The sequence below is a fragment of the Arachis duranensis genome, chromosome 4 (assembly GCF_000817695.3).
Source record: "Arachis duranensis cultivar V14167 chromosome 4, aradu.V14167.gnm2.J7QH, whole genome shotgun sequence".
Taxonomy (NCBI): domain Eukaryota; kingdom Viridiplantae; phylum Streptophyta; class Magnoliopsida; order Fabales; family Fabaceae; genus Arachis; species Arachis duranensis.
In genome coordinates this window covers 114,555,693-114,580,007 of record NC_029775.3, presented here as the reverse complement: position 1 = coordinate 114,580,007, position 24,315 = coordinate 114,555,693, and the positions used below count along the sequence as shown (strand labels likewise).

General features: G+C 29.7%; 2 protein-coding genes across 2 annotated transcripts; both read right to left on the bottom strand.

Annotated features, from left to right (window-relative positions):
* Nucleotides 1–3,268: 3,268 nt before the first annotated feature.
* On the bottom strand, nt 3,269–3,773 carry LOC107486127 (SKP1-like protein 11). Its single transcript, XM_016106677.3, has one exon. The coding sequence runs from the start codon at nt 3,737–3,739 to the stop codon at nt 3,269–3,271; it is 471 nt and encodes a 156-aa protein (XP_015962163.1). The 5' UTR covers nt 3,740–3,773.
* Nucleotides 3,774–4,421: 648 nt separating this feature from the next.
* LOC107486128 (phospholipase A(1) DAD1, chloroplastic-like) lies at nt 4,422–5,793 on the bottom strand. The gene has a single exon (XM_016106678.3). It carries the CDS (start codon nt 5,784–5,786, stop codon nt 4,503–4,505), a length of 1,284 nt encoding a protein of 427 aa, XP_015962164.3. The 5' UTR covers nt 5,787–5,793; the 3' UTR covers nt 4,422–4,502.
* Between the last annotated feature and the right edge of the window lie 18,522 nt (nt 5,794–24,315).

Genomic DNA, 24,315 nt, shown 5'->3' with positions numbered 1-24,315 from the left:
TCAAAATTAATATATATAATAGAAGTATTTTAGTCATTTTCTATAATAGGATATTGTAATAATTTTTTATAAAAAATAATATTAATTTAGATCAGTTCAAGATTTGATTCACCATTTTTCGGTCAAATCAATTTGTCTAGTTTAATTTTAATAAAAATAACACGATTTAATCAATTATATGTGTTAAATTTTAATTATTAAAAAATATCTTTATAAAAAGACGTTTTCAGCGTCTTTATCTGAGTGACTTCTTAAATAATAATGTCGAACATGACTCAAATTAAATTTGTGCTTTAACAGAGTGTAAGTTGTTTCAGGAGAAACTCAAAACACCCGAGGAATTTTTTTTTATTTTTATTTTTTTGTTTCTATATGAGTACTTCTTAAAAATTATATTGATACTATAGAAACCATTTCAGGTAGGTGGAATTAAATTATTTCATTGATTTTAGCCATTAAAATTAATAGCTAAAAGCATTAAAACACCTTAATTTTTGGCACACTTAAAACACCTTTATTCCTTTCCCTGCAAAATCCATCGTGAATCAAATGTTAGTTTTTCTTATAACTTCCAAAAAGACACCAGCAGATTCATTCCACCAACCTTTTCATGTTTCTTTTTCCCATAATTAAAATATCTACATTTCTCTGGTATTTATGCGTGAGTTTGGACATAATATATATCCGTTATAAAGACGCCTAAACTTTTTCATCCACACATCAAAATTTTTTTTTTTGGTGACTATCCACACATCAATATATTAGTAGCAGAAACGTGTCTTTTTAAATGTGTTTATTCATTAAAAATGTGTAATACAATAACAAATAAAAATTTAATTAAAATTGTAAGTGTTTTATACTCTAACGGAAATGTGCTGGGTTCAAAATTTCCAGATCTCCAATATATATTAGTAGATTTTAAAAGTCTAAATATCTTCTTTTAATTTGTTTGGTCCAAACTGCTGTATATGCTAGCTTTAGGGTTTTCATATATATCTTAAACAACAACTAATTTTTTTATTAGAAATTCCCAACATACAAGCATTTTTCCATATAAGTCATACAAGTCATTTATTTCTTTTCTTTTTCTTTTTCCGTGCCTCCTCTTTTTCTTCTCCTTCTTCTTCTTTCTCCGTGCCTCCTCTTCTTCTTCTTCTTCTTCTTTGAAGTGTTTCATCTTCATTGTCATGTTTCTCCTCGTTCTTCTTTTGATTTTGCAACATTATATATTTTTTTCTTCTTTGTTTGATTTTTTCCTCCCAAAAAGAATGATGAGAATATGAAATAAGAAAATGAAAAAAGAAGAAGCAGCAGAAGATGAGGAGGAGAAAGAGGAAGAGTTCTGAATTATGCATAAGGTGTACTTCAACGAATTTTGGGTGTATTTTTTAAATCCTTTGGGTGTATTTTTGTAATCCTTTGGGTGTATTTCTATAATCATTTGGGGTGAATTCCTGTAACCGTTTGGGTATATTTCTGTAACCGTTTGAGTGTATTTCTGTAATCGGTTGGGTGTATTTCTGTAATCGTTTGGATGTATTTCTGAAGTTCCATTATCTTCAAAATGATTTCAAAGTTTGATTTCAGAAACCATGAAAATAAAAAAAACGAAGCAAGAATACCAATGATAAACGCAGATAAAATAACTAATGAAAATGTAAAGAGAGAACGCACGAGGGAGATTGAACAAATTTGACAAGAAACTCGTTTTTATGGAGGAAAAAGAAGAAGAGTAGGAGAAGAAGAAGGAGAAGAAGAAGGAAGAGGAGGAGGAGAAGCTGGAGGAACGCGAAGCACGCTATGGAAATCGTTTATGAGCCAGCGTGCTTTTTGTTAAATTTCTCACAACTTGTATGACTTGTAAACCAAATGACTTGTATGTGTAGCACTCCTCTTTTTTTTATTAAAGATAGGGAGACTCGAACCCACGACTTCTAAAATAAGTATGGATAAATTATACCATTTGAACTATAACTCATTGACTATTTTTTATAGTTTTGCCTAACTCAATATGTTTAGGATTAATTTATTGTAAATTTGAGTTTTATTTATTTTATTATTAGTCAATAAATTATTATATATACAGAATGAAATTCAAATTCTTGATATTTAATTAAACAGACAAGTAAATTAACTATTCAATCAACTCAAATTGATTAAACAATAAAGAATTTAATAAAATAAAAAAAGCACTATATATATTGACAACTCGACAAAAACAAGAGCAAGCTTAGGATTGCCAATGAGTTATAACTCAAATAGCATAATTTTTTCATACTCAATTAAAAAGTTGTGGATTCGAGTCTCTTAACTTTAATAAAAAAAAAAGCGCAAATTTAAGATTAGAATATCCCAAATTGATGAATTTATCATGTATATAAAAAGAAAAAAAATCCTATAAAAAAATCATCCAAACTAAAAAAAAAAAAACTCTTAAATGAGAGAATGTACGAGAGATATATATTCAAATCATAAAATTTTTATTTGTAAAAGAAAATAAACAAACAAATGTAGATTTTTATTCACTTGAACATATTTTTATATAAAAATAATATACACTCACATTTTATAACTATTATCTTCACATCAATAACAATAATATATAGTTATTGCTCTGTAAAAACTGATATATATTTTTTTCAAGATCCCTTCAATTCGTATATACATTAGAATCTTATCGGGTATATCTAATTCTAATATCTCATTACTCAGCGTTTCATTGTCAAAATGGTTTTTTCTCTCTCTCTCTTTTCTCCTTATGTTTTTTTTTCTTAAAAAAAAATCTTAACGGGTGTTTATTATTATATATATAGGTTTTAATATAAAAATATTGAACAATAGGAAAGAATTTAAAACTATCGATTCTTTTAAAGTTTTTCCATCATTCGATAGAAGTTTTAATATTAATGATTGTCTTTAAATTAGAGCAATTTTTTTATTACTCTCTAAAATTTGTCAATATGTAACTATCTTTTAGAATAAAAATTTTAATCTAATAATATTTAAAAATATTATTTATACACTAAAATCAATTATCATATATTTATATATAAATATTATATTTAATTATTTATTAAATTATTCTTCCACTTTAACTTACGAGAACAATAAAAAGAAATTTAACTAAATATATAATTGAAAAGAAAATTGTACGATATGAAAAGAGCCAAAACACTCTCTAACATCCCCATGTTGAATACTAGGGGTTGATCATCATATAGAAAAAAAATTTAAAACAAATAAAATTAAAGAGTAGACAAGATTTGTTCTAATAAAAATGTGGGTACTCCTTGCGATTTTGTTCTTCCTCCTCAGGAGTGAAGCCATGATCTTTAATGTTCAAGATTCTGCGTATCTCATCTATTTTCTTTCCCTTTATCATATTTTTTATAGTTCTGTATATCAGATCCATGAGATTTCTAATCTCAAGATAATTTGCTGCCATCAACAAATCATAAAGGCCGTTAGAATCAACATTGAGAAATTGAGCATCCCAAGCCTCAAGATCTTCTTGGTTGTCGTTGTGGTGGTGAGTGTGGTGTGTACAATAATCGATGACCTTCTTGAGAGTCTTGGAGTCAACGCAATCCAATGGAATCTTGCTCTCTTCATGGTTGTACGACCCATCTTCGATCATGTTGTTTATGATCACAGAATGTTGTACCATCACTTGTTCTTCCACACTGAAAATCTCCTTTTCCGAACTGCATAGCATGATCTTCTTCAACGGCGAACCCATCACTAACAATAATAATAATGATGTATTGCTTCAACTATTTGATTAATCAGAAAACCAAAAGTGTTTGGAGTTCAAGGACTATGCGTGTATGGTATATTTCTTAATTGATTGAATTATAAAAGTAAAACTAAATATATATAGAGTATTGTCTACGAAAGATAAAAGTAAAGATAAGATAAGAAGATAACATAAAGATAAGATAAGATGATAAAAACTAAAATTAAAACTGAATTTATGAATTTTGTTAGACTGAATTTGTGAGTTACAAAACTTTTTTTATTATTATCATGGATTAAGATAAAAGAGTAGTTTAATAATATTATTTAAATTATTTTTAATATGTATTTTATATTTTAATATATATTTTATAGTAATAACTAATTTTAATATATACCTAGTATAGTTTAATAATATTTATCATTTTGGAGTTTAAAAAATGTAATACTTATTATAATTGATTCTTTGTCAATTTTACAATCTTTTGAATAATGAACATGTTAACAAATAAATGAAATAATTAGTAATGCAAAAATCTCTTTTTGCCAACAGTTTGATCTATATAATTGAACATCAAAATATATATGAATGTACATTTTATAGTCAAATAAATGTCATCTTACACTATATAAAATGAAGTGATTAATATTCTTACAATAATCACTTCATAATTAGCACAGCCTCATCTTCATTTACAACTAACGAAACAATTATTAGAATTATGATTAGATTGTATAAGCTTTGGTCCAAATCTAATAAGAACGGATCAAAGCAAAGGTTCTGATTGATACTCCGTCACTTCATTCATGTACGGACATGAAGAGCTCACAAAACCATTTACCAAACGTAGATACGTCTTTAGATCATGACACGTGGCAAAATCTCCTTTCTTGAGGTACGGTGATTCCTTGCTACTAAGCCTCAACTCCTGGCCTACGTCAGCATACACCAATTGCATGTCCTCCACGCGCTTATGAAACCAGCTCTGCAAGCGTGCCACGTGGACATCCCCAATGCTTGCCACGTCATCATTCTTCACCAGAAAACCTGGAACCCTTGTGATGACATCATCAGAGTTAACGATTCTCAGAATTCTGGTCCCACTTTGTTCCAGTTGGTTCCTGAACACGTCATTTCCCACCCTGGGCCCACCAAAAGAAACCACGGTAACCATTGGTGCATTTTTTAAGGTGGCGGTTATATCATACGCGCCAAGGATGGCGAGTGCAGCTCCAAGGCTATGACCAGTTATAGTTAAACTAAGTGGCTCATCACCATAAGATTGGATTATTCTTGCTATTTCTTCCCTTATCATGTCTTGTAAACTTGGATTTGTAGCTGTTTTAGACACATAAAGACTCAAAAATCCATTTTCCACCATTGCCCTAGCAGAATTATTATCACCACCGGAGTTGTTGTTGTCATCAACATTGTAATCCTTACTCATATGATTAGGTAATTTTGTTAACGTAGCGCGTAAGTTTTCCAACCACTCTAAACAAGTGGATGTTCCCCGGAGAGCAATCACCACGTCGCGCCGGCCAAGGCGTGCGATTTCTTCTTTATCTTGACAAACTGCCACGTAACCAATCCAGCTAGACTGATTGCGTGGCAGTTCATACATCTTATTAATCCATTTTGGTAACCGAATCCCACAAGTGGCACGCAAATTCTTGGTTATCTTGTATCCGGAGTCTTTTAGACCGCATCTAGATAAGAGTGAGGTCTTGGGGAAACGACACGTGGCATAAGTGGGAGAAGAGGGGTCAAAGTCAAAGGAATGGTAAGCAGCTTCGACAAATTGGCCGTATCTTAGAATCTCCCATCTTAGGTTATCATCAAGAGGATCAAGCAAGCCTTCCCAATGGTTGATTCCTTGGTATTGCATCCACTTGTGGCCAAGTTTGGGAGAATGGCATTGCTCAAATTGACTCTTGAGACGACCCCATGAGAGCTTAGATTTGTTGAATGACAAACTAGTAGAAGTGGTGTCGCTAGTGATAGTAGCATTATTATTTTGGAAAGTTGGGTTGCATTTGGCTTTAGACATAGAAGAATAAAAGGGGATAGTAGAGTTTGGTTGATGATGAGTAGGTAGAGATGCAAGTAGCCTCATTATATATATATATAGAGAGAGAGAGAGAGAGAGAGTCTTTTTTGCTATTTGTGATTGGGATGTATCTTTGGTAGTGGCTTATCATCACACACAAATTGCTATCTTATGGTGTTTTGCATTGCATGGCATTTATATGAGTAAAGTGATCAAGGTGGACGGTGGTGGTCGAGAGAGAGAAAAAGTGAGAGAGAATAAGCGAGTGAGATGAGGTTTGTACTTCTTAGTGACGATATATTTGTGCTCGATTTAAATAGAACCTTTTTCCCCCCTTGGCTTTTTACATGACATGTCATACACTCATACTAATTAAAATACTAAGTGTATATATATATATATTGAGCATTATAGTTTTTTTTTAAAAAAGCATTTGTAATTATTGGTTCATCTTCAAACATTTTTTATTAAATAAAAATATATTTTTTGCTAATTAAATAATTTTTAATCCCTTATTATATTATTTATATTTTATATGAATAATTCAAATTTTAAAAAATAATGTCTTAATTGACATTTCTAATAACGAGTTATTTTTTAAGAAACACTATATTTTTTATTTTTTTTAAAACATATTAGTACTCACTATAATTATTTATAAAAGAGTTTTATACTGATATGTTAAACAATATATTTGAGTATTAATTTTTTCAGTATACGAAATTTGAACTTTTGACACTTATTTAAGCAGATTAGTGAGTTAACCACTAGACTAATCCAATTTGATTAAAAAAATTGTTAATTTTATTTTCATATTATGTCACACTTAAGGTTTTTTTTTTTTTACCAGTATCTGGTGCCAAAATACCCAGACTAGAACACTAAACCCATACCCCCAAGATAACTCGAAACTTGATCTCCCTTTTTTCCCAAATCGGCTGGCTACATCTTTGCTCCATTTCCATGGCCAAAACTTCCATCAAATTGACACCGCAACGTCGCCTCTCCCATGTGAAGAAGATGCTACTCTCGTACCTCGTCATCACTATATCGACTAACTCTATATATTGCCGCAATGCGAACTGCTGCTGTTATTGGGAATCATCACCACGTTTTCTTTATCGTCACTTGCTGCGATTTTGTCCTGACCATGATGAGAAATTATTGACTTCTCTCTAATTGGGTTTTTTGAGTTTGCTTCAATTTTTTCTACACTTCTTAGCATGCATAGTTGGACGCCATCTTCCTGATGCAGCCGATGGGTACTCTTGCTGTATGCGCTAGTATTTCTCAACCACAACCACCTTCCTTCGTCGTCGATGCTCATGACCCTCCAATCTCTTTCGTCTTGCAGAATTTTTTCTCCTCCATTTCTATTAAGCTTGCCTGTCATTGACGATTCTTGAGGCTAATGCTGCTGCATGTTGTTTTGAGTCTGATTATAAGAATCAACTCGTACTGCTGTAAATTTTGGTTGCTGTTCCTTCTTCTCTTAGTTTTCTCTTTCGTTATCACCTCTTCTGTGATCTTCAGTGTCCAAATTGCATACATTTATGCTTGTGATCTTCTTTTCATGACTTCGACTTGCTCTCATTGTTTTTCTGTTCAAAATCATCCTGACTATTCCTGGTGGTTCGAAGCCCCATCGAGACTTTAAATTATTCGCTGCAGCTAATTTTGCTATAGAATGGGCTAAGGCATTATCTTTTCTAGGTACTCACATCATACCACATTTATTAGAGTTCTCCATCAACAATTTAATGTCCTGGATTATAGGTTGTATTTTACCTATATTACCTTTGGATTTAATCGCTGGTGTTATGTTAAGTGAATCAGTCTCAATGACTATATTTTTCATTTACAAATTTTTTGATATTATCAAAGCATTTATAACTGCCATTGCCTCTGTTGCTAATGCAGAACTAGCCTTGAACCTTATTGCAGAATCTATAATCATCTTTCTCCTGTGATCTCTAACTACTACTGATATTACTCCGCTTCCAGAACTCTTGTTATATGCTTCATTAATATTAATCTTGACCCGACTCAATGGTGGTGGTCTCCAGACAATCCTCTTAGCTCTCCTTTTTAATCCTTTTTTTTTACCTGTGATGACCTATTTCATAAGCCTAGTTCTCATTATAGTTATTTTTTTATTAATGTTGACATTTTGATGAATTGTCTGATTTCTTGAATTTCATATCTTCCATGTTAGAAAAGTTAGTTTGCTGATGAGCCTATTTTGACTTTCTCCCCCTTTTCTCTAATTCTTTTTATCGTTTTAAGCATCCATGCACCAAAACTTATAATTGTCTGTGGCATTGGACTATATTAAATTTAGGATTCAAACTATATTATTCTAGTCCATGAACATAATAGCATTGCATGCTCATTTATTGTCTTTGATTCCTGCAAATAAATAGGACATATAGGACTGTTACATACAAATGAGCATATGATACAATTTTGTGAAACTAAAAGAAAAATAAAGTTGGGCTTGCTTAATTTTACTTGCCTAGCCCAAAAATAAATAAATAAATAAAGTTACATCCTTAGTAATGGTGACATATAATTTGTAAACGAAAAAATTATTAAATCAAAGTTGTAGGTTTAAATTAATTTGAATTAGTCTAATAATTAGTTCATTATTAGTCTATTTAAAAAAATTTTGGAGGTTTGAATCTTGCTTTATATATATAGTAATTTAGAAAAACTACCAAAAGTATCCATAAAATTTACGAACGCTGACAAAAATACTCATAAACTAAGGAAATTAACGTTGTACCCATGAAAGATGGGTTCCGTACAACAAAAATATCCAAACCATAATTTTTTGTTGAATTTTTAATAAAATTTCTAAACTACTCCACCCTAACTCTATTCTACCGTCACTCTCTCTCTCCTCACTTCTTCTTCTCTCCTTACTTTTTCCTCTCTCAAAAACTCTCGTAGAGTCACAGAACTTTCCTCCTACTTCCTCACCACCGTCCGCCACCCACCTACACAATCACCGCCAATCTCGCATCTCACTGCTTCCCCCTCTCACTTTCAAGGTGACTACAACACCTTTGTCGCGCACCTGTGATCTAACCCGAGGAGAACGTCGGCGTGATGCACCTGTCCCAATCGAGGAGAATGTCATCATCACGCGCCAGCTAAAAGAGAGGAGTCGTGGTGCTGCGTGCTACATGCAGAAAGAGGGTTCGATAAAGAGAAATTAAAGAAAAAAAGGAGGCGGCGCTACTGATGGAGATTCTGCCATCGACGATGTTACAATCGGCGGAAAAAAAGGGTATTTTTTTAAATAATTTTTATTTTATTTTTCTTCTTTTTAGAAATTATTTTAGTTACTACTAAAAAAATACTGTTCTAATTTTTTTTTTAAATTTGCTTCTATTTTTTTATAAAGGTTGAGATTGATTTGTAGAAGATTCAGTTGATGGCTACTTCTACTTCTGATTTTTGTTGAAGTAAATTTTAAATTGGATGAATAGATTCGTTGATTTTTGGTGGTTGATGGCTGTTTCTACTTCTAATTTTGTTATAGTAAATTGAAATTGGATGAATAGATTTAAAAATTTTTATGTTTTGGGTATTTTTTGGTATTTGATTGATTTAGTTTGGATATAGATTGTAAACTTATAACTGAACTGGTTGAAATTTGATCTTCCACCACCACAACCACTATGGATTTCGGCCTGGTCTGTTGTAGGAGTAGTTTCGAACTCCATGGTAAGGGTTTTAAAGGTGCAGGTTGGGTTATGGAAGGTTGAAAAAGTGAGTTGAGATTGATGGTGGGGTAGTTTAAGAATTTTATTAAAAAATCAACAAAAAATTAGGATTTTAATACTTTTGTCATACAGAACCCATCTTTCATGAGTACATCGTTAATTTCTTAGTTTATGAATATTTTTGTCAGCGTTCGTAAATTTCATGGATATTTTTGGTAGTTTGTTTTAGTAATTTATTGACAAATGACAAATCCTTAAATGGATCTATTTGATAAATTAGTTTTTAGTTTATCAAACTTCAAAGATATATCATAAATAAAAAAATAATAATTATTAATTTAATTATTAATACCCGAAGAAAATTTTGGTTTAATTTATGTAGTAAATTATATAATAATTATAAAAAATTAATTATTTTTAAAATAATAATAAGTATATAGTATTAATTAAATTGAGTAGGTCTAATGATTAATTTACTAATCTGTTTAGATAAGTGTTGAAAATTCAAATCCTACTTTATACATGTAGTAATTCATTAGCTAATGACATAATCTGTCCAACCGGAGAATACCATAAAAAAAAGGTACGTAGTATTCACTATTTAGTGAAACAAAAATAATCTGTAAAAGCAAATAAAAGAAGATGATAAATAGAAAGTTCCAAAAATATTAGTGGCGGTATAAGGCATAAGGGTGCGCCAGAGATGTGGCTAATTTTGAGGAAAATTGTGGGACCAAAACAAAATTCATCAATTAATGGATAATAATTAATGACAAATAGAATTTGAGTTCTCAGTCACTAATTAATACAGTGCTACTCGGCTTTGTCCGCGTTAAAGGGAGAAAAGGTCAAAGCAGTCAATGGTCAAACTGAAGAATTGAATGAGTCAAGGTTACTAACTTACTGTATACTTGTATTCACCATATTTAAATTGAGTGGTGATAGGAGGACATGTCAATAATATGTTTAATACTTCTCTTAATTTTTAAAAGACAGAAAAAATAAAAAATTATTTAAAAATTTAAAAAATAAAAAAATGTGATTTAAGAATATTCATCATTTTCTTTTGAATTATTTATAAAGTTTTATAGTGTTTTAAGGAAATTTTTAATGAATTGAAATTATTTTTTTTATCTTTCAACAAAAATTTTTCAACTTTTACACATTTAAAGAATAATATTTTTAAAAAAATTTAATTTATGTCTCAAAAAAAAATCATATATATTAAGAAGAATAAAATTATCAATTTTATTTTGATATTGAAAATAAAAAAGATATAATAAAATTTTAATTTATTCAAAATGAGAAAAATAAGTTAAAATGTCAAAAAATTATTTAATATACTTATAAAAATAAGTATTTATAATGAGTTTAGATTGATCGAATAATTAACTCACTCTTCAAATAAAAATATTTATTAGACACTCAATAAACCAATAAAAACTTGGACGGAGAAAAATTGCCAAGATAATGTATAAAATGTTAATGTGCATATAGATAATTACTACATATTATTTTAAACCATAACGGAATTGCTTCTAAAACAAAGCTTCATGAATCATATCTTGTGACTTGTGCGATGAATGTGGAGCAAGTGTAATTGGGGCATATGGGGTTTTGTGGGGTTGTTAAATAAGCACTATGATATTTCTGTTTCATTATCATAGACATTTTGTGTAACCTTATGTAATTCTATCACTGTATCGAAATAAGATTACGTTTTCTTAAATGGAAAAAAAAAAAAGCCGTCAAAGAAACAGTAAAGGAAAATCCTAAACAAGGAAAAAGAAAGAGATTCAATAATGCGTAATTGGGCTGGCAAGATGGTTCAATATTATTGCCACTACTATTCATTCTTATCCTTCATCATATCTTTAACAACTACTTAACAAGTACACACTTTAGAGTATTATTTAATTATATTTTTGAGACCCTTAACGTTTTTTTTTTATTTTTATTTTTTTTATTTTTTACCTATTTGGACTAAAGTTCACCACCAAAGAAAAACATTTGTGGATTAAAGCACGTTGCTTTTTTACTTTTCTTAAACGAACAGGTATTAATTAATAAAAATAATTAGCGTCAGCATTTGTTGGATATTGAAGAATAATCCGACTAACATTTAGTATAATAATTTATTTATTTATAAGCATCAATTCTCTGTTTCTTTCAATGTGGAAATCGATTCTAAATTCTGCATCATTATATAAAGAAAATGAGAAGGACGGTTCAAATAATATCTTCCTTTAATTTGCGTTCATTGTTCGTTAAAAAATTGCATGTTTCTTTAATTTAAAAAGTCTCCATTATAAATTCAATTAATTAAATTGAGTATAATTTATCCAATCTCTAGCAAAACTAAACATAATTTAAGGTAGGTAATATGATCAAGGGAAAAAGAAAACGAAACAATCAATAATAATAGATTAATAGTGATAAAGGATATTAGCAATTTAATGGGAGAAATATTTTCAGATATTACATACTTTGTTGAATAATTTACATTAATAAAATAAATGGAGTTTAAAATTACGCAAGTATTCTAAATCAGAATTGGTTATAAGTCATGTTCTAAATATTTTTATATAAATCGAATTAATTTAATTCAATTTACTATTAATACAGCATATGTATAATAAATTGAATGAAAACTATATATAAATAATATAAATAGAGTCAAATTAATAGAAATGGATCTTCTCCATTTTTTCTAACACTTGAGAGAATAAAGTGTAATCTCTCACTTTTAATTCTATAAGTGAAACCAAAATTAAATAGGAGAGAGAACAATAAAAGATGAGATCTTCCACTGGACACCATCCAATTTTTTTCACTAAAGAAAATCCACTCCCCAAATTAATTCGATTTATATAGAAATATATAAGAAGACTCATATAATTAATTAAAATTTTGATCTCTATTTATTTTAGGTAATTACTATAATATTTAAAAATATTTATCTAACTTATTAAAAAAATTAAAAATTAATATTTAATTTTAAAATATAAAAAAATAATTATTAAATATTTAAAATTTATCATAAAAAATAAATTAAACAAAAATTAAACACTAATTTATAAAACTATAAAATTTACCTTATTTTATTAGCGTAAATTGTCCTACTTTGTTGATTGGCTTTTTATGCTAACCCACTTTATTTTTGTGGTTTTCCAAAGCTTTCGTATTCTTTCGTCATCTGTATAAGAAAATCTAAGATTCCTGAGTATCTTATTCGGCGATCACGCCCTCCATAAAGGAATGAGCAAAGCAACTTTGTCAACATTGTACGGTTCCAAACATCATTACTATCTCTAGAATCTGGAATCATTATTAATTAGACTTCTCTAATGATTAAGTAATCAATAATAAGCAAGAGAATCAATCAATCTAATCAACTAAGATTTGGATAATTCGATTTGCTTAGGTGGGTGGGTGTGACAACTAGACCTACCGGGGAATGGATTAGGATAACTTGAATTACCTGATTACTAACTAATTTTCTTTTTATCCAAAAATTAAACTGATCTGGCATCAATAATCTTAATAAAATACTAGTCTCCACCTTTCTAATATGATTTTAACAAATCTGAAATTAATTAGTTAAGATTGTAAATTTATAGATTTTGTGTTTAAATCTTATAAATAATATGTTAACGAGTAAAATGACAATTTAATTCTTAATAAATTTTGTGTAAAAAAATTTGTTATTAAATAATTAAAATTATTAAATAAGTCTTTAATATTTACTTTCGCCAAACACATCAAATTCTTATGTCAAAAATACTTGATGTCAGAGAAAAATCTATTTATCTAACTAAAATTTTAAAGATCTAATCCGTCACCAAAATATTTGATATTCAAAATCACTCAACTACTCATAACAGTTCAACTACAATCCTAGTGTATTAACTGGTCTTGCAGTTGCTCCTAATGAAGGTGGATATGTATCTAGAACTAGTGTTGTGAATGCCACCCAAAGTACTTCTACTCCATTTGATAGTGTTGATTCTACTCCAATGACAACTGTTTCTGTTTTTACTACAAGTTAGTCTTTTACTATACGATGTATCGACACTGTCACAGACACGAACACGACACGACATGGGACACATTATAAGACACGAGAATACGTGTGTATATATATATAATATTTTTTAGATAAATTTTAATAATATTTTGATATTTTATTAATATTAAAATATAAATTTTTTTAATTATTTTTAATATTTTATTTTAATTATATCAAATATTTAAAATATTTTTGTTTTAATAAATAATAATATATACTATATCTAAATTTATTTCAAGAATATATGTTAAGATTAAGATTGGACACGCTGACAAGTGATGGTATTTAGGTTTGTCAAAACGTATCCAAAAAAGAATTTTTTTATTTTTTATTAAGACACGATTGGACACGGCAAACACGCGTGTCGGACGAATGTCGATGAGTGTTATATCCAAAATATGTCCAACACGCGCAACTCATTGAAGTGTCCATATTTCATAAGTCTTTTAAAACTTTAAAATTAAACAAATTAGTTCATGTCCACTTATAATCTCATAATTTTTGATAAAAAAATGGTACGTGTCCAACATAAATAAATATTAGAGACTTATTTGATCATTTTCATTCTTTATAAATAAATTATTTGTCCATCGTAAATTTTTTTAGAAATTAAGTTGCCATTTTACTATAAGAGAAAAGGTATTCCAAAAATTAAGAACCAAAGTTTATACACTAAATTACTATACAATTCTTATTATATGTAATTCAAAATGTTCTATGGACACTAAAATTCAGCCATCAAACGAATCATTATGTATATGAGTATATTTATATTGATAAGCGAGATACAACTAACCATGTATCTCCAATTAATTGAATTAGTTAGAATAGCCAAGGGTAGTTAAAGATAGTTAGGCTTTCCATAGAATTAGTTACATTCACTACTGCTATATATACCAAAGCCTAACTTGTGTATCAAACAACAATCATAGTGTAAAACTCTATATTACTTGCATTCTAAGAATTTGCTCTCAATTTCTTCACTTCTCTATGTTCTATTCCAATTTTTCATATCAATTCAAGAACTTCGATATAGTATTAAGAGCTTAACTCGATTTATATGGTAACAAGGTTTCCACTCTATTTCTGTTCTTGATAAGCTTGATATTAAAAAAAACTGTGTATTATGTTTGGTTCCTAGAGTATGAGAGAAGTTGATAAAAAAAGGAGTAAAATTTTTTTTGGCCTCTTTTTTTTTTCAAATTTAGATAATCTGCACCTTAACGATTGAAAAATGACAATTCACCTCTTATCTAATTTTTTTATTAGGCGCATGAGTCCTTATCTTTTTATTTTATTAGATGCATGAGCCATCTTATAAGAATTTTTAGTAAAAGATGACGAAAAATATTTGTGTGATGTAACTTGCATGATGCAATCTTCATCAGTCTTACATGAATGATAACTATTCGATTGAAACTGTTTAGCTCATACATAATTATCAAAACGATGTTTTAATTAAATGGTTATCATCCATCTGAAGCGTTATTTTAATGATTGTATAAACAATAAACAGTTACAATCAAATAGTTATCATCAATGTAGGACAGATGAATGTTAAATCATACAAGCTAATGTTATATGTAAGTATTTTTTATCAATTTTTTTATTGGAGATTCTCATAGAAGAATTTATGCGTCTAACAAAAAAAAAGATATAAGAGACGAACTGTCATTTCTCAATCGTTAAAGTACAAGTATTTAAACTAAAAAAATGACAGAGGGGAAAAGAAATTTTACTCCAAAAAAAATGTGTCTCATCATCAATGTACATATAAAATGGAAGATTGTACAACTTATTACATATATAATATATGATACATATACTTTGTTAAATAATAAGTTCTGTGTCCATGTGTTACATATATTTTAGATATTATATTTGTTAAACATTTATTTATTTGACATGTTTATTTTTTATGTCTAATTTTATAATGATAGAAAAAATAAAAAATATTTTTTAAACATATATAAATACATTTAAATATAATTATTTATTAGCGTGTCTAATTTTATTTTAACGTTAATAAAAAATATTTAATATTATCATAATCAATCAAAAAAATAATTATTTTTTTATATATACCGTATCACTATATCTAACAAAAAATTAAAACTAGTATACCTATCTGTTGTGTCATATAAAAAATAATGTTTGTATTCATATTTCATAATATATAGTTATTCATATTTTTGGTATAAATAATGTTTTTAAAAGAAATTAAAATTTTATTATTATTATTATTCATCTAAAATAAAGAAAAATTTAAGTATAAGAAGAGAAAAAAAACGCAAAATAACTAACCAATGCTACAAGGAAAGTAATGCCTAGCAACCAATAACTAACCATAAGAAAAATCACTTAATCACTTTTAGTCTTTTCCTTCACTAGAGATAACCTTAACAAGATGTATTAAGATAAAGTTTTACTTAACGATGGAAATCAAGTTTCCCTCTGTAATTTAAATTATAAGCTGTGGTCGGTCACCACTAATTTATAGTTCATGTTGCACATGATGAAAATCAAAATTAATTAATATCATTATTTAGCTGCCAGCTGAATGTATTAATAATTTAAAGCTAATCTATCTGCTAATGAAGATGCCACTTATCCAAAGATTATGCATGCGTGATGTGGGACGCACTATCAGATTATTGAGATTTAATTACATCGTACAACTGGAATTTTGATTTGTTGGATATTTTCTGACACGAGATAAAGTGCGCAAAGATTAAAGTTCATTTACATATCAAATTCTTATAATTATCTGCATGTATTGCATAATAGAAATTAATTATAATATAATAAGGTTATCCAGACCAAAACAATTATTAGGTTATCCATATTAATTAACTTTAACCTCTTGGAATGCACTAATCTTTCGATAAGAATTGAAGCCTAAAAGGTTAACGTAGTTTGTTATCTTCAATTATTTGGCTTCTGATTTGGATATATGTAGGTTTACTAGTTATAGTTTTGTTCATTTATAAAGTATTACAAATCTTACATCTCTAACGGATAAGATTTAAAAACTCTATAATTCTATAACTTAATTTTTAAAATTAAGGTAAACCTATTCAATCTCAATTTTATTATATTAGTCTATTCAATTCAATATTATTAGACAGTAAATATTTACATTCCAAATGATTAATTATTTTTAAATATAAAAATGATATATTATAAATTTTACATTTCTCAAAAATAAGATTTTTAGAGAATTTATATATATCAGATAATTTTTCTCTCATAAATTAACTTTTAGAATTACTCAATTTCAATTTTAATAACAATTATATTTAGTTTATTAAGAGTACTTGGAATACTAACACTGGTGGTTAATGTGTTAGTTATATAATAGAATTGAACATATACGATTTCACTTGTGAGTCCAAAACAAGAAATCTTTTTCTCTCTTCTCTTCGTTCTTACTTACACTAACTTTTTTTTGTTCATCAAAATTTACTGCTATGCACTCTAAGATATATTATAAAAAAAACGTTGAGTACCGTTAGATTTATCGTCCAAAAATAAAAAAAAGTTTATGGTAAATTAATTACTATCAAAAATAATCTAATGGTATAAATTTCGCCGGTAAATATTTACCATCAAATTTTCTTCGTCCTACTGTTATTACTGTCGAATTCTACGACGAAATATAGTTAGTATGAAAACAGATCGTGTTGGACGTTACCGTAAAAAATTTTCAATGGTAACATTGGCACCACATTCAAAGAACTATTTTCAATGGTAACTGAAATATATGAAACAATGCTAACTATTTACATTCACAGAACTATGTTTACAGTCACTGAAATATATATTATAAATACAATTAGGTTTTTAAAAAAATACATATTACAGAACTATGTTTACATTAACCCTAATCAGATTCATCATCTTCTTCATTTGGTTCACCATCCTCTTCTTCCGATGCAGCTTCCTGATTGTCATCAAACTCGTCTTCCTCTTCTTCGTCACCATCGACCCTGTCTTTTTCTTGAAGATCGTCATCCTCTAGTGGAAGTGCATCGGCATCTAATCTAAAGTCAATGATGTCATCATCCATAATAGTACACCAAAGGGAGATTGACTCACCGGTATCAAGCACATTTTTCGAAAGAGTTAGGTCGTCAATCTGGTAAGGTTCCTGATCCTCTACGGTATCATCAGACTCGATGTGGCCTCTTGGCTTAGTCTTAACCACCACAACCATCTAACTAGACTTGCATGAATCTGGTAAGGCAAATAGTATATCTGTCGTGTATTTTGAAGTAGTATAAAAGGATCGTAGTGCCTATGTTTTCTGGTTACATTAACTTTAGTGATATCATAGTCCTTGTGCTTTTGTGTTCCTTGTCGCGAACTTGGATCATACCATTCACATTTAAACACGCACATCTATAAATTGCTTATGGAAAAACAACTTTGTTGCAAGCTGAAATCCATCCAAACTGATACGAGGGTTGAGTTTCTTTCAAAATCTTTTAACACTTTTTTAGCTGCAGAAAGCATTATTCATCGCAAATCCTGTCCCTACATTCACCATCAACAATGTTCGGTTGAGAGAAAGCACTGTCACATTGTTGAGATGGGGCTTTTTCTGCTGGCAACAGCCTCTCTCCCAATCCAATTTTGGGAGGATGCTTTTACAAGTTTAGTGTACATTTTCAATAGACTCCGGGCTATAAGCATGGGAAATATAAGTTCTCTTGAAGTGTTATTTCAACATAAGTTATATTATATTTTCTTTAAGATCTTTGGATGTGATTGTTATCCATTTTTACAGCCTTAAAATAAGACCAAGTCTGAATATAAATCTGAACTCTGCCTCTTTCTTGAATATGATTCTGATTTCAAAGGCTATAAATGCTTGGCAAGAAATGGAAAAATGTATATAGCCAAACATGTTAAATTTGATGAAAGGCTGTTTCCATACTCAAAAATGTTTTCAACTGATCATTCTAAAGATACTTAGCATACACTAACTACATCTCAACTTGCAACCTCTATATTTTTGCTTTCCTTCACCTCTACTCCATCCAACTCTCCTTTATCACATGTTTCACCTCTTGGCCTAACAAATATCAATACAGTGACTACATCAGGAGAGCACCTTCCCTCTTTTGTTCCTCCTTACATTTCAGAAGGTTCTATTCATACTGAGTCTCTAAATAGTGGTTCTGATCACTCACTCATTTCCTCAAAATTAGCAGACAAAAGCTCTGAGTCTTATACTATTCTCACACATCACTAAGTTTTATAATTCCAATACTATTGTGATTCAATTACCCCCCTTCACCTTCTCTTTCACCCCAAAATACTCATCAAATGACAACTAGATCTAAAGCTAAAAATAGCTCTTCCACTACCTTACTTGCCTCTACAACTACTGTCCTTGATCTTACTAACGATATTCCCAAAAATGTTAAACAGGCCTTATAGTCACCACATTGAAGGCTGCTATGGATTCAGAATACAAAGCCCTTTTAAAATGTGGAAATTGGGATTTAAGAGAGGCCCTACCAAATACTAATATCTTAGGCAATAAATAGATCTTTTCAATTAAAAAGGACCTTTGGGAAGAACTCTTTGATATAAAGCTAGGTTGGTGACTAAGGGATTCCACCAAAATGAGGGAATCGATGATGATCAGATATTTAGTCCCATTATTAAACCAATAATAGTTAGGATTATATTAACTTTATCAGTGTCTTTAGGCTAGAATATTAGGCAATTTGACTTTGATAATGTCTTTTTAAATGATAAATTAGATGAATAAGTGTATATAGTTCAACCTGAAGGCTATGTTAGTATGTTACTACTAATCCTTCACTTGTGTGTGATCAAAATAGAGCTATTTATGGGTTAAAACAAGCTCCTCGAGCTTGGTTTAGCACACTTTCAAATATTTTGACCCAGTTTGGGTTTACCAATGCTAAGTCTGATGTATCTTTGTTCATGAAAGTCACAAACACCTATCCTATATATCTCTTAGTTTACATTGATGATATTATTGTTATGGGAAACAATCCCAATGAACTCTTTCTATTAATCCATGAACTCAATGCAGTTTTTTCTCCGAAGGATTTGAAAAGATTTAACTATTTTCTTGGCTTGGAAGCTAGCTATTTACCTAAGGGACAGCTGCTGGTTACTCAACCCAAATATGCTAAAAAGCTTCTGAAAAATTCAGAAATGGAACATTCAAACCCACTACCAACTCCGAGGATGTCAAGCATCAAATTGTCAACCAATGACTCTGAAACGTATCACAATCCGAAAGAATATCGAGTAATTGTTGGTGCATTGTAGTATTTGACCATGACTAGACCTGACATTCTGTTTGTAGTTAATCGAGTGTTTCAATATATGCATCATCCAACGATACAACATTGGAAAAGTGTCAAGCATATACTTAGGTACATCAAAGGTATAGTAAACTATGGTATTTTATTCTCGAAATCCACTGATTTCGTATCCTTGCATTTGCTGATGCTGATTGGGGTGGATATTTAGACGATCGCAAGTCAAATATTAGATATTGTGTTTACTTTGTCTGTAATTTAGTCTCGTGGAGGAGTGTGAAGCAAACTAAGGTGAGTTGCAGTAGTATAATATCGAGCGGTTGCGGCAGCACAAGCAGAGTTATGTCCATCAAAAAACTTTTGAGAGATCTCAAGATACCTCAATTAGTAGCTCCTACTATATATCGTGACAATTAAAGCACTTGCTTATGTAGGATTACCATGTGTTCATAACTCACAGCGAAAGAAAAAAAATAATTCTAAAGATTTATTTTTGTGCTTAAATTTTATTCAAATAAACAATATATAGTTCAGATTTAAATACCTGTGTACACTAGTAATAAAAATCACTTTTTCCTTCGATGGTACAAAGGCGCTATGCGTATCTACATCGAGACCAACCTTTGCTGTCAATTCCCTCACCAATGGATAAGTGATCTCAATTGAGAAACCTCTTGTAATTCTTTGTACGCCATAAAATTCTTCTCTAAGAATTAGGCTCACATACATTTGTGTGTAGAGATAAAGGAATAAAACTTTTGTGTTTTATTCTCATTTCAATCCTCTACTCTTGGCATACATATATATAGTATGAGATTTACCATAACTCAATTTGAAACAAAATTAGTTAGCTAGGATTTCATCCAAATTTAGAATTCAAATTTAGAAATAGAATAACTAATTATTCTCAAATCTCATTTAATATTCTCAATTATCATAATATTATTATATTCTTGGTGCTAGCAAAGAATATAGTAATATTCTATTTAAATTAATATAATTATTTATTTGATCAAATCAAAATAATAATTAAATAATTCTATAGTAAAGATTAGAACACTCATTAGTGTGTAACCCTATAGGTTCAATACTAAGCAGGTAGTAAATTAGTCATACTAAATTTACTAATCAAGGTTGGCGTCTAGCAACACTCCTTAACGATCCGATAGTATGAAGTAATCTATTTTTACTAAGAACCTCAGAAGAACAAAGTATAATTCTTTCCATCTTCTAGCTCTTGGTTAACCCTTAGAATATGATTTAATTGTCAAACTCTAACTTGTTACCATTATTATAATGAATTGTGAATGACCTAAGAAACTCATTTTTTTTCATTCATTCAATCCCTTGACCAAGGTTTTATTCATCTCAGTCATTATAATCATAGAGTTCAAACTCTTTACCTAGAGTTGACGGATTCCTTATTGACTAATCATTAATTCTACAAGTATTAGGGTATTAGGTGTCCGGAACCAAAGTATAATAAATATATTGTTAATTACTATGACAGTCGCAGGTCAAAGGAAACTCTATTATTATGTTCATCTTGAGAATATCCTATTGACAAATATGCATTAATTATAACCATTAGGAATTCTCAAAGTGAGTCAGTTCAATTGTCATATCTCTATATGCTCCATATATATATATAATTTAATAAATGAGATCTATTAATTTTCATCCAATGAAGACCATTATATATATATATATATATATATATATAGTGATCTTTTTAGATTATTAATGTCCTTTTTAATAATCCTATGACCAAGAACAATTTAGATTAAATTATAAAAAATTTATCTCTCAATATTATGATCACTATCACAATGATAAATCTATAAATTTAATCAAGGACTTTATTATGTTTTAATATAATAATAATAACAAATTATTTGACACATGATTGATTGGATTGTAGTCATACTATTTATTCCCAACAATCTCACACTTGCACGAGAGCCAATCATGATAGATTGAATTTTGGGTATACTATTATTATCTCAATAGTTTACTATTAGCCAATCGAGTTCTACATAGTCGATATAAACATCTAGAGCTAGATTTGCATTTTATAAGGGATTTGGTGAACGCTAAGTAACTATATGTTCATATTTGTTCTCAAGATTAGATAGCGAATGCCCTGACCAAACTTCTCTCTATAATACTAAGCATCGAGACAAACTGAGGGTGCTTGGTGACCCCTCCCTCATTTTGAGAGGAGTATTGAAAATACTGGGAGTACTAACACTGCAGCTGATTAATATGTTAGTAAACTGTGTGTTATAGAACTATATATATATACTCCTGTGCATGGTTATAAAAACCGAACTGGACCGACCGGTTCAACCGGATTAACTGGGAACTGGTCACTTAGCCGGTTCGGATAAGGTCAGAAATCGCCTGGCAAAAACCGGTTAAAAAATCGGTCGAATCGACAGTTAACCGATGAACCGGGAGAACTGTCCGATTTTTTAGCGATTTTTGGTTTGAAAGTAAAAGAGCTAAACAGCATCGTTTTGTCTCTTATAAAAAAAAAGAAAAGAAAGGCTAACTATACTAACATGGTAATCCACCAGACCCAATTCCCTTCCTTCCAACCCATTAACACCCAAGCCCAATTCCCTAACTCCCTAACCCTAGTAGAGCAAACACCGTCGCCATCGTAGGACTCCATCCCGCCTGCTCGTCATGAAACCCCCACCAGCCACCGTGAGCCCCTAGACGCCGCCATTCTTTTCTTCCTCCCCTTCTCTGTGCTCGTTGCGAAGCCCCACCAATCGCCGTTACTCTTCTCCTCCTCACCGTCTCTATGCTCATCGTGAAGCCCGCCTCTGTGATCGTCGTCGCCGTCTTGGACGTCTCTGCTTGGCTTCTATCTCTTCAAACTCGCTTTCTCTCCCTCTCCGATCTCACACTGTCTCACGCGAAACGCGAACGTCTCTGCTTGCTTGTCCTCCTCGCCGTCACCTCCATTTAACTACTCGGCCATCACCTCCTCTCGGACGTCTCTGTTGCTCGGCTGTCTTGTCTTCTCAAGTGAGCACTCCTCCAGTGCTTCTTTAGTCCTAATTTTTTTCTGAAATTAATTATGATTAATATATACTTCTGAGTTAATTATTCTTGTTAATTTGTCTGGTTTTTTATCATTTTTTTAAGTTAAATTTTTTAAAATAATTTTGTTGATTGTTGATGGTAATTGTTAATTATGGGTTAATTAGTTATTTTCTGAGTTAATTTTCTTCGTTGTTCATTGTTATTAACATAGCTGGATTATTGTTGTTGTTTTGTTCTGACCTCTAGTTAATTATTGTTGATTATTGGTTATTTTCTGAGTTATTTTTGTGTTATTTTTCTAATTCTGAGTTAATTTACTAGTTGTTAGCATGTTGCCAAGTGAAATTAGTTAAACTTAAAAAAACTTGGCTTGTTAAATTGATTCTGATTTCTGAACTTTGTTTTATTATACTGATTCTGATTTTTGAGTTGTTGGTTCTTGATTTTTTCTAATTCTTCTAATTCTGAGTTGTTGATGGTACTTTGTTGGGAATAAATGTGTCAATATGCAATTGAGATATTTGTACTCTTCAACTGGATTTATCTCTGATTTGATATTGGAAGAAGAGTTTTCAATGGATGATCTTGTTATGAATGAATGATCTTGTTTTCAATTGAAGATAAGTGTGTGTTCAATTGTTCAAGCCCATCGTTGGTCCAAACCTTGTAACAGAACTTTGCTAAGAACAAATGATCTTATTTTCAATGGATGCTGATTGCTTGTGTGGTTTCTTTGTTACAGGAAGTACAAAAGGCTCTTTTGTAATTTGATGTCCACTCAAAATCTGCTTTTCAGTTTTTATTTTTTATTTTGAATGCTATATAAAATATTTTGAATTCTGGATTTTGTAATTCTGAATTTTTGAATGTTACATCAAATTTTGTAATATGAATTATCTTTATAATGGGAACAATGGAATACTTAATGATGATTATTGTAGCGACTCTCAGTTTTAAAAATATAAATATAAATAAGTTATAATTTATTTTATAAAATTAGAGTTCCTTATTTTAAAAAAATTATTTTTATTATCAGTAATTGAACTAATTTTATAACTATTTGAATTCAATCAAATTCACATTCTTATATATGTATATTTTATGATGAAATATTTTACATAATTAACACTATAATTTAGTAATTTATAAGCAATGCTGCCGATATGAGTAAATATCAGTACTTTTTGCTGAACTTAGCTTTGCTAATGTTTCACTAAATACCTTTCACTCTTAAGTTACTAATGTCATTTAAATTAGTAACTCATATATTATTAACTTTATATATAAATTATTATTATTATTATTATTATTATTATTATTATTATTATTATTATTATTATTATTATAAACATTAGGTATAATTA

Excerpts from the sequence above, each read along its gene's own strand:
- LOC107486127 (XM_016106677.3), bottom strand. The coding sequence starts at position 3,739 with ATGGGTTCGCCGTTGAAGAAGATCATGCTATGCAGTTCGGAAAAGGAG.
- LOC107486128 (XM_016106678.3), bottom strand. The coding sequence starts at position 5,786 with ATGTCTAAAGCCAAATGCAACCCAACTTTCCAAAATAATAATGCTACT.